At 42.8% G+C, this 12348-nt stretch overlaps 1 protein-coding gene across 1 annotated transcript in view; it reads left to right on the forward strand.

Annotated features, from left to right (window-relative positions):
- The window catches only part of LOC310728720 (uncharacterized protein), a 75418-nt gene extending 69795 nt beyond the window's left edge, over positions 1–5623 (forward strand). The window contains exon 3 of the mRNA XM_083546534.1: positions 4916–5623. Within this exon, the coding sequence (XP_083402660.1) occupies positions 4962–5564 (603 nt within the window). The 5' untranslated portion in view covers positions 4916–4961 and the 3' untranslated portion in view covers positions 5565–5623. The remainder of the gene's footprint in view (positions 1–4915) is intronic.
- The last annotated feature ends 6725 nt before the right edge of the window (positions 5624–12348 follow it).

Genomic DNA, 12348 nt, shown 5'->3' on the forward strand with positions numbered 1-12348 from the left:
GCCGTGGCGACTGTGGCAAGGAAAAACTTCCTTAGATGATATGAGCAAGAAACCTTGAGAGGAACCAGACTCAAAGGGGAACCCATCCTCATATGGGTGACATCAAGCGTGTGATCATAAATCTTTCAACAATACAGAACACTGGAGAGTGAGAACTTACATGATTACTGGAGTATAAGATTATAAGTGAATGTTCTTTTTACAGTCTTTGGTATAAAAAGCTCAACGTTTCTCCATGCCAGGGCCTTTAAACACTCGGCATCTACTTCTCCATGATCATCCATAGGTCCATAATCTTCACGAGGTGGGACGTGACTGGAGCTGGCCAAACCTCAGGATGCCTCGGGATGGGGAGAGAAAGAGAAGCAGTGGAGAGGAATTAGCGTAGCTGCTGTTCATGATATTAACAGCACAAGTTGATAATGTGCATGTGATCAGATGTTCTGGAGCACAAGGTTGTGATGTGATGTGTGTGATGTGTGTTATGTGTAGGCTTTGCTAAAAAGATATGTTTTTAATCTGCACTTAAACTGGGAGAGTGTATCTGAACCCAGAACACTGTCAGGAAGACTATTCCAGAGTTTAGGAGCTAAATGTGAAAATGCTCTACCGCCTTTAGTGGACTTTGCTATTCTAGGAACTACTAGAAGCCCAGAGTTTTGAGATCTCAGGGAGCATGACGGATTGTAGCGTGTTAAGAGACTGGATAGATACATGGGAGCCAAACCATTTAGTGCTTTATAAGTAAGTAGCAGTAGTTTGTAGTCTATTCGAAACTTAACAGGAAGCCAGTGTAGGGACGATAAGATTGGGGTTATATGATCGTATTTTCTTGACCTTGTAAGAACTCTTGCTGCTGCATTCTGAACTAACTGAAGCTTGTTATTATTATTATATATATATATATATATATATATATATATATATATATATATATATATATATATATATATATATATATATACATACAGTGGGGAAAATAAGTATTTGAACACCCTGCTATTTTGCAAGTTCTTCCACTTAGAAATCATGGAGGGTCTGAAATTGTCATCGTAGGTGCATGTCCACTGTGAGAAACAAATCTAAAAAAAAAAAAATCCAGAAATCACAATATATGATTTTTTAACTATTTATTTGTATGATACGGCTGCAAATAAGTATTTGAACACCTGAGAAAGTTTCTGGCCTGTCGCGGAGAAACACGGAGTTTGAGCTCCCTCCAAAGATTCTCTATTGGGTTTAGGTCTGGAGACTGGCTAGGCCACGCCAGAACCTTGATATGTTATAGCTTAAAAATCATATATTGTAATTTCTGGATTTTTTTTTTGGTTATGTCTCTCTCACAGTGGACATGCACCTACGATTACAATTTCAGACCCCTCCATGATTTCTAGGTGGGAGAACTTGCAAAATAGCAGGGTGTTCAAATACTTATTTTCCCCACTGTATGTGTATATATATACAGTGAGGAAAATAAGTATTTGAACACCCTGCTATTTTGCAAGTTCTCCCACTTAGAAATCATGGAGGGGTCTGAAATTGTCATCGTAGGTGCATGTCCACTGTGAGAGACATAATCTAAAAAAAGAAATCCAGAAATCACAATATATGATTTTTAAACTATTTATTTGTATGATACAGCTGCAAATAAGTATTTGAACACCTGTCTATCAGCTAGAATTCTGACCCTCACAAAGACCTGTTAGTCTGCATTTATAATGTCCACCTCCACTACATTCATTATCCTAAATTAGATGCACCTGTTTGAGGTCGTTAGCTGCATAAAGACACCTGTCCATCCCATACAATCAGTAAGAATCCAACTACTAACATGGCCAAGACTAAAGAGCTGTCCAAAGACACTAGAGACAAAATTTTACACCTCCACAAGGCTGGAAAGGGCTACGGGGAAATTGCCAAGCAGCTTGGTGAAAAAAGGTCCACTGTTGGCAATCATTAGAAAATGGAAAAAGCTAAACATGACTGTCAATCTCCCTCGGACTGGGGCTCTATGCAAGATCTCACCTCGTGGGGTCTCAATGATCCTCAGGAAGGTGAGAAATCAGCCCAGAACTACACGGGAGGAGCTGGTCAATGACCTGAAAAGAGCTGGGACCACCGTTTCCAAGGTTACTGTTGGTAATACACTAAGACGTCATGGTTTGAAATCATGCATGGCACGGAAGGTTCCCCTGCTTAAACCAGCACATGTCCAGGCACGTCTTAAGTTTGCCAATGACCATTTGGATGATCCAGAGGAGTCATGGGAGAAAGTCATGTGGTCAGATGAGACCAAAATAGAACTTTTGGGTCATGATTCCACTGAACGTGTTTGGAGGAAGAAGAATGATGAGTACCATCCCAAGAACACCATCCCTACTGTGAAGCATGGGGGTGGTAGCATCATGCTTTGGGGGTGTTTTTCTGCACATGGGACAGGGCGACTGCACTGTATTAAGGAGAGGATGACCGGGGCCATGTATTGCGAGATTTTGGGGCACAACCTCCTTCCCTCAGTTAGAGCATTGAAGATGGGTCAAGGCTGGGTCTTCCAACATGACAATGACCCGAAGCACACAGCCAGAATAACCAAGGAGTGGCTCTGTAAGAAGCATATCAAGGTTCTGGCGTGGCCTAGCCAGTCTCCAGACCTAAACCCAATAGAGAATCTTTGGAGGGAGCTCAAACTCCGTGTTTCTCAGCAACAGGCCAGAAACCTGACTGATCTAGAGAAGATCTGTGTGGAGGAGTGGGCCAAAATCCCTCCTGCAGTGTGTGCAAACCTGGTGAAAAACTACAGGAAACGTTTGACCTCTGTAATTGCAAACAAAGGCTCCTGTACCAAATATTAACATTGACTTTCTCAGGTGTTCAAATACTTATTTGCAGCTGTATCATACAAATAAATAGTTAAAAAATCATACATTGTGATTTCTGGATTTTTTTTTTTAGATTATGTCTCTCACAGTGGACATGCACCTACGATGACAATTTCAGACCCCTCCATGATATCTAAGTGGGAGAACTTGCAAAATAGCAGCGTGTTCAAATACTTATTTTCCTCACTGTATATATATATATATATATATATATATATATATATATATATATATATATATATATATATATATATATATATATATATATACATACTTATTTTCCTCAATGTATATATATATTATATATATATATATATATATATATATATATATATATATATATATATATATATATATATATATATACTTATTTTCCTCAATGTATATATATATATATATATATATATATATATATATATATATATATATATATATATATATATATAAAAAAACAATTTTATAGTTTTTTTACTTTATTTATCAGTCTTTTTCTTTGTATTATTTTTCTCCCCACACTATTCCCTCATGCCGGACCGTCGTAATAAGCATTTCACTGCATGTCGTACCCTGTATGTATGTGACAAATAAATTTGATTCGATTAGTGCCCCTAGCACCCTTCACCACCTAGTCCAGCTAGTGCACTTCTACAGCTAGTGCCTCTAGCGCCATTCACCAGCTAGTGCACCTACAGCACCTCACCACCTAGTGCACCTAGAGCACTTCACCACCTATGTTACCTAGAGCACCTCACCACCTAGTCCAGCTAGTGCACCTAGTGTACCTAGAGCGCTTCACCACCTATGTCACCCAGAGCACTTCTCCACCTAGCGCCTAGCACCCTTTACAACTTAGTGCACATAGAATACCTTACCATCTAGTTCACCTAATTCACTTCACCACCTAATGCATAGTGGCCTTCACCACCCAGTGCACCTGACCACCCAGAGCACCTAGTGCACGTCACCACACCATGCACCAAGTGCACCTCAGCACCTTGTGCATCTAGAGAAACTCACCACCCAGTTCAGCTAGTGCACTTCAGCACTTAGTGCACCAAAAGTACCCTCACCACCTAGTGCACCAAAAGCACCTCACTATCTAGTGCACCTGACAACCTAGTGCACTGCACCACCCAGTTCACCTAGTGCACTTCACCACCGAGTGCACCTCAGCACCTACTGCACTTCACCACCTACTACCCTTCACCACCCAATGCACCTTGTGCACATCACCATTTAGTGCACCTAGAGTACTTCATCACCTAGTGAATTTGACCAGCTAGTGGACATAGAGCACTTCACCATCTAGTTCACATAGCGCAGTTCACCCCCTATTGCATCTAGTGCACGTCCAACTAACCCTAACCCGAGTGCACAGAGTACCTTACCATCCAAAGCACCTAGGGCACCAAAAGCACCTCTTCACCTAGTCCACCAAGAGCACTTTACCACCTATTGCTCTTCACCTCCAAGTGCACCTAGTACCCATCAATGCCTAGTGCACCTAGTGCACTTTACCACCTAGAGCAGCTCACCACTCAATGTACCAAGAGCACCTCACCACGTAGTTCACATAGTAGTTCACATGACTTCCGGTGACGTAGCTTCCTGTGTTTGACTTGTTTGCCGCGAGTTCCGTGTTTGTATTTTCTGTTTTGTTTTTCTCTTTTAATAATCCTAAATTGTTTTTGTCTTCCTGACTTGTGCCTGTAGTCAGTTAACTCGACTACCACTAGCGCTTACTATATTCATTGCCTCTTACTTTATCATATCTGTGTATCTTAAATCTGTTTGTGATTATAAGCACTATGACGGCTGTGTGTCTGCCTTTGAGCACAGTGTTCAAGTTGCAAACGGTGGAGTCGGAGATGGAGGCTTTGGAGAAACAGATTCGCGAGCTGCATGCAAAGCATGCCCGGCTGCGAGAGCAGAAAATTGCGCTGGAAACATCCCGGGCGGACGAGCACTCGTCCCAGGTAAATTCCCGGGTTGAACCTAGCGCTCCCAGCACCTCAACTCCGTGTTTCTCTGCCCAGCCCCAGCGCACCTACAACTCCGGCACTGGTGCAACATGGACCCTGGATGCGGCAGCGGCGGAAGAGACAAGCCAAGTCCCGGTCGAGGAAGTCTCCCCCGCCACCACTACGGGCCTTCGAGATCTCGACCGAGAACCGCTTTGCCCCTCTCCGCGAGACGGAATGTGATACTGTGATTCTCAGAGATTCCATCGTCCGGCATGTCTGCGCTACCGGAGCTAAAGGTAAGGTGCCCACTCGCTGTTTTCCTGGTGCTCGTGTTCTCGATGTCGCTTTGCAGGTACCCGTGATCCTGAACGAAAACTTCGGAGCGGTTGTTCTCCATGCTGGAGCGAAGGACACCCGGCTGAGGCAAACGGAGATCTTAAAGAGGGACTTCAGGATCCTGGTGGAGATGGTACGCAGCACATCACCCACAACGAGAATCATAGTGTCAGGACCTCTTCCCACTTACCAGCGAGGGGCTGAGAAGTTTAGTAGACTTTTAGCTCTTAACGAATGGTTACGGTCATGGTGTCGGGAGCACAAACTTCTCTTTATTAATAACTGGAACTGTTTCTGGGAGCGTCCTAGGTTCTTCCGCCCTGATGGCAGAGTTGGAGCAGCAGTGCTATCAGATAACATCTCTAGGATACTTCACACCATCTGACTGGTAAGACATCAGGAAATCGTCAACTATAAGAACACGCATACAACAGACCAAATAGTTACAAGCTCACACACAGCCCAGCTTATAGAAACCATATCTATTCATCGTGTAGTAAAACCAAGAATTAAATACACAAGAACCAGAAATAATTATTTCAGTTACAGTTATTACAGTTAAAACTGAAAAGTGCCAGATAAACAATCACAACGAAGATCTAAAGTTTGGTCTTTTAAACATTAGATCACTTGCACCCAAAGCATTGATTGTAAATGAGATGATTACAGAGAATAATCTCGATGCACACTGTCTCACTGAGACCTGGATTAAACCAGGTGATTATATGGGTCTAAACGAGTCGACACCGTCAGGATATGTTTATAAGCATGAGCCCCGTCAGACTGGTCGTGGGGGAGGTGTAGCAACCATTTATAGTGCCTCTCTTAATGTTAGTCAGAGATTAGGATTCAGCTTTAAATCATTTGAAGTGCTCGTTCTTAAAGTTGTACTTTCAGACATGCATAGAAAACTCGCTCTGGTAACCGTGTACAGACCCCCAGGACCCTACGCTGATTTTCTTCAAGAGTTTGCTTGTTTTCTATCAGACCTCTTGATCAATTTTGATAAAGTGCTGCTTGTAGGAGATTTTAATATTCATGTAGATGATGTAAACAATGCTCTAGGATTATCATTTGTCGACTTATTTAACTCTTTTGGGGTTAAACAAAACGTCACCAGACCAACCCACCGTTTTAACCACACACTAGACTTAATAATATCCCACGGAGCAGACATCACTGATATAGATATTTTACCTCAGAGTGATGACATCACAGACCATTATCTTATACTGTACACACTACCGGTAGAGCAGATTAACCGTGTTTTACCACATTATTGACCTGGTAGGACTATTGTTCCAACCACTAAGGACAGATTCATAAATAACCTGCCTGATTTATCTCAATTTCACACTAAACCCATAAATGCTAATAATCTTGATGAAATGGCTAACAACATAGACCTTATCCTCACTAGCACATTAGACACCGTTGCCCCCATCCGGTTAAAAAAGGTTCGAGAACAAGCACCTGCACCTTGGTATAATAGTCATACGCATGCCCTCAAGAGAACAACACGTAATCTGGAGAGAAAATGGAGGAAAACTAAATTGGAGGTATTTAGAATTGCGTATAAAGACAGTATGCTCAGCTACAGACAGGCGCTAAAAGCTGCTAGAGCTAAACACCTGAGCAAACACATAGAAAATAACAAAAAACAATCCCAGGTTCATTTTTAGTACAGTAGCTAAACTAACTACAAATCAGGGATCTGAAAAATGTGTTCCATCACAGTTTAGTAGTGAGGACTTTGCATTTCTTCACCAAAACAATTTATAACATTAGAAAAAGAATTGTGGCAGTTCAACCTCTGACAGCATCTCCTGACATTATCTCGCCGACAACTCCACATCTACACTGCTTTACATGTACAGGACAGAAAGAGCTGTATGATGTTATCAAAGCTAAATCAACATGTCAGTTAGATCCAATTCTAACTAAACTACTGAAGGAAGTGTTTTATACAGCTGGTGAGCCTCTTCTCAACATTATTAACTCCTCACTGTCGTTAGGTCATGTCCCTAAATCCCTCAAGTTAGCAGTTATTAAGCCCCTCATTAAGAAACCTAATCTGGATCCAAACATGCTATCATGTATCATGAATTACAGACCCATTTCGACTCTCCCATTTATGTCTAAGATTTTATAAAAGATTGTCGCTGCCCAGTTCTGTTCCTACTTACAAGAGAACAATATATTTGAAGAATTTCAGTCAGGTTTCAGGCTCCATCATAGCACAGAAACTGCTCTAGTTAAAATCACTAATGACCTGTTTTTAGCTTCAGACCAAGGCTTCATCTCGCTGTTGGTTTTACTAGACCTTAGTGCTGCATTCGACACTATAGTTAATGATCTCCTCCTCGATTGCCTACAGAATTACATCGCCATTCAGGGACAGGCATTAAGCTGGTTTAAATCCTACCTGTCCGATCGTTACCATTTCGTAGATTTTAATGGAGAGCTATCCAGGCTAATGCAAGTAAAATATGGCGTGCCGCAAGGTTCAGTTCTAGGACCCCTGCTCTTTACAATATACATGCTTCCCTTAAAAAATATTATTATAAGGCATGGAATTAACTTCCATTGTTATGCTGATGATACTCAGCTATATGTCTCATCTAAACCAGGTGATACGCTTAATTAGCTCGAATAACTGAGTGTGTTAAGGAAATAAGGGATTGGATGACCCATAACTTTCTACTACTAAATTCTGATAAGAAAGAGAAGCTCGTCCATGCGTTCATGACCTCCAGAAAAGACTACTGTAATGCATTACTAGGTGGATGTCCTGCATCATTAATAAACAAGCTTCATTTAGTTCAGAATGCAGCAGCCAGAGTTCTTACAAGGTCAAGAAAATATGACCATATAACCCCAATCTTATCGTCCCTACATTGGCTTCCTCTTAAGTTTCGAATAGACTACAAACTACTGCTACTCATTTATAAAGCACTAAATGGTTTGGCTCCCATGTATCTCTCCAGTCTTTTAACACGCTACAATCCGTCACGCTCCCTGAGATCTCAAAACTCTGGACTTCTAGTAGTTCCTAGAATAGCAAAGTCCACTAAAGGCGGTAGAGCATTTTCACATTTAGCTCCTAAACTCTGGAATAGTCTTCCTGACAGTGTTCGGGGCTCAGACACACTCACCCAGTTTAAGTGTAGATTAAAAACATATCTTTTTAGCAAAGCCTGCACATAACACGTCTCACATCATAACCTTGTGCTCCAGAACATCTGATCACATGCACATTATCAACTTGTGCTGTTAATATCATGAACAGCAGCTACGCTAATTTCTCTCCACTGCTTCTCTTTCTCTCCCCATCCTGAGACACCCTGAGGTTTGGCCAGCTCCAATCACCTCCCACCTCGTGATGATTACGGACCTTTGAAGAAGTAGATGCCGAACTGACAAACATCCCGAACCATCTAGAGACGTACCAGTGCCAATTGGATCCCACTACATGTGTGGAGTTTTGACACTGGACCTCCTGGAGTGTTTAAAGGCTCTGGCATGGAGAAGCCGATGCTGGATCAGCGGTTAAGTCAAGATGGCGCCGCGGATGGCAGCCTCGGCACGACTCTCTCTAGTACTTTCTTTGTTTTTGTTTATTGTCTGTGTGTTTAGTTACCTTACCCTAATAACTTGCACTAAAGAAGAATCGCTTAACATCGGGGAGTTTACTCCAGACACTTTTTCACCGGTTTTTACAAACCCGAAAAGTTATTTGGAGATCTTAGTTGGAGCAGCAGCTACTCTCTATGGTACATTGAGGAGACGCCGGCGGGGGAAGCGCGCCGGCGCGCTAGTGAAGCTACGACAGAGGGGATTTAGAACTGTGCTCCCGTAGATTCACCTGGCGAACCTCAGCTCACAGCACCAACTAACTCTTCTTAACGGAACAAACAAAGATTTTGCATGCTCCGCTGCTCTCTGTTTTACTGAAACTTGGCTCAGTCACTCAATCCCGGACAGCGGATTACTTCTCTCGGGCTTCCACTTACACCAAGCGGATCACGTAACGGCGCTATCGGGCAAAACGAAAGGCGGCGGAATCTGCTTCTACATTAACGAACGTTGGTGTACAGATGTCACATTGCTGGATTAATACTGCAGCCCAAACTTGGAATCACTGGTAATAAACTGTAAACCGTTTTACTCACCGCGGGAATTTTCCTCATTCATTCTGACCGGAGTTTACATCCCACCTCAGGCCAACGTGAATGATGCACTGCAAAACCTGGCAAACCAAATATCCGGCTTGGAGCAAAAACATCCGGATTCTCTTTTTATTATCCTTGGAGACTTTAACAGAGCAAAACTAACACTTGAACTTCCAAAATACAGGCAACATATTAACTGTCCGACAAGAGAGAAAAACACACTGGATCACTGCTACACCGTTCTTAAGGACTCATATCGCTCTGTACCCCGGGCAGCTTTAGGGAACTCTGATCACTGCTTGGTTCATCTTATTCCAACATACAGGTAGAAACTAAAATCTGTTAAGCCTGTAGTCAAAACAGTGAAGAGATGGAACAGTGAGGCAAAGCAGGAACTACAAGACTGCTTTGACTGCACTAATTGGAGTGTCTTTGAGGCTGGAACTGACAGCCTGGATGAGCTGACTGACACTAACATCCTACATCAGTTTTTGTGAAGACATGTGTATGCCAACCAAAACCTTCTGCAAGTTCAGTAACAACAAGCCATGGTTCACAGCCAAACTGAAAAAACTTCGACATGCCAAGGAAGATGCCTACAGAGGGGAGGACAAAGCACTGTACAAGCAGGCCAGGAACCAACTGACAAAAGAGATCAGAATAGCCAAAAGAAGCTACTCTGAAAAGCTGAAAAACAGGTTTTCAGCTAATGACCCTGCATCAGTGTGGAAAGACCTGCAAAATATCACAAACTACAGGAGACCACCCCTCCCCACTGAAGCAAACAAAGACCTGGCTGATGACCTCAACACCTTCTACTGCAGGTTTGAGAACAATATCTTCACACCTCTCATCCAACCCAGCCCAATGTCTGCCCCCATCACACCTCTGGAATCCCCTCTTACAACTCCTCCCAGCACTCAAGTTGTGCTCACGATTTGTGAAAAGGATGTGTATCGGCTCTTTCAGAGACAGAAGACGAGGAAAGCTCCTGGTCCAGACGGTGTCTCCCCCTCCTGGCTCAAAGCATGTGCTGACCAACTGGCTCCCATCTTCACCTCTATCTTCAACAGATCACTGAAGTTGTGTGAGGTCCCCTCCTGCTTTAAACTCTCCACAATCATCCCGGTCCCCAAGAAACCCTCCATTACTGGACTAAATGACTACAGGCCTGTCACTCTGACATCTGTCATCATGAAGACCTTTAAAAAGCTGGTATTGGCCTATCTAAAGAAAGTGACAGAACAGCTGCTGGATCCCCTACAGTTTGCATACCGAGCAAACAGATCGGTGGATGACCCAGTCAACATGGGGCTAAACTACATTCTGCAACACCTTGACTGCCCAGGAACATATGCCCGGATTCTGTTTGTTGATTTTAGTTCGGCTTTCAACACAATAATTCCGGGAATTCTCCACTCCAAACTCCTAAACCTCACTATACCCCCTGCCATCTGTCAATGGATCACCAGCTTCCTGACAGGCAGGAAACAACAGGTGAGACTGGGAGGTGTTACCTCCGGTATTCGGACAGTCAGCACTGGTGCTCCTCAGGGGTGTGTCCTTTCCCCACTAATATTCTCCCTTTATACGAATGACTGCATATCAAGTGACCCAACTGTCAAACTCCTGAAATTTGCAGATGACACCACGCTCATCGGATTAATCCAAGATGGTGACGAGTCTGCATATGAGCAGGAGGTGAAGCAGCTGGTGCTATGGTGCAGTCAGAACAACCTTGAGCTAAACTTACTCAAAACTGTGGAGATGAAGTTGGACTTTAGGAAACACCCTTCAACACTACTCCCGTCACAATATCCAACATCCCTGTGTCATCTGTGGAGAACTTCTAGTTTCTGGGCACTACCATTTCCCAAGACCTGAAATGGGAATGAAACAAACTCGATTCTGAAAAAGGCCCAGCAGAGAATGTACTTTCTACGTCAATTAAGGAAGTACAGTCTGCCACAGGAGCTGTTGATACAGTTCTACACTGCAGTCATTTAATCTGTCCTGTGCTCATCAATCACTATCTGGTTTGGAGCAGCAACAAAACAGGACAGAAACAGACTGCAGAAAACTTAAAACAGCAGAAAAAAATCATTGGTGCCCCCCTGCCTACACTCCAGGACTTGTACCATACGAGAACCAGAAACCGGGCAGAAAAAAATCATTAATGACCCTTCACACCCTGGACACAACATCTTTCAGCTCCCCCCTTCTGGCAGGCGCTACAGAACTCTGTTCACTAAAACTGCCAGGCACAGGAACAGTTTCTTTCCCCAAGCAATCACCCTCACTAACAACTGACCATAATTATATTCCCTGCTTCAAATCTATGAGTACTGCACAGAACTGTCAGTCATCACATTATCTGTATATGTTGCACACACTATTGCTGTATAAACTCTAACATACCTGGCACACAATACTGTCATTTGCACTACCATGCACTCCCACACTTTATGTACATTACTGGTCTGTATCCCTATTTATTACCCACACTGTCTATACTGTCTCACATTGTCTGTATTGTCTTGTATAGTCTGTTTTTGTCTTGTGTCTGTTTTTTTCATGTATAGGTTTTTATTTATGTCTGTACTTTTGAGAGTAACAAACAGCTGGAACCAAATTCCTTGTGTGTGTTAACACACTTGGCCAATAAACCTGATTCTGATTCTGATCTGTGATGATCACAAATGCTGAGCTCATAAAACTAGGAGCTACTAACCATATAGACTGTATAAGACTGCAGAAAGAACATCACTTATAATCTTATACTCCAGTAATCATGCTATTTCTCACTCTCCAGTGTTCTGTACTGTTGAAAGATTTATGATCACACTCTTGTCACCCAAATGAGGATGGGTTTTCCTTTTGAGTCTGGTTCCTCTCAAGGTTTCTTCCTCATAACATCTAAGAAAGTTTTTCCTTGCCACAGTCGCCACGGCTGCTCATCAGGGATAAATGCACACCATTCACCTTGACTGTTGATTT

Source organism: Silurus aristotelis, assembly GCF_946808225.1.
Source record: "Silurus aristotelis genome assembly, chromosome: 7".
NCBI classification, from domain to species: Eukaryota; Metazoa; Chordata; class Actinopteri; order Siluriformes; family Siluridae; genus Silurus; species Silurus aristotelis.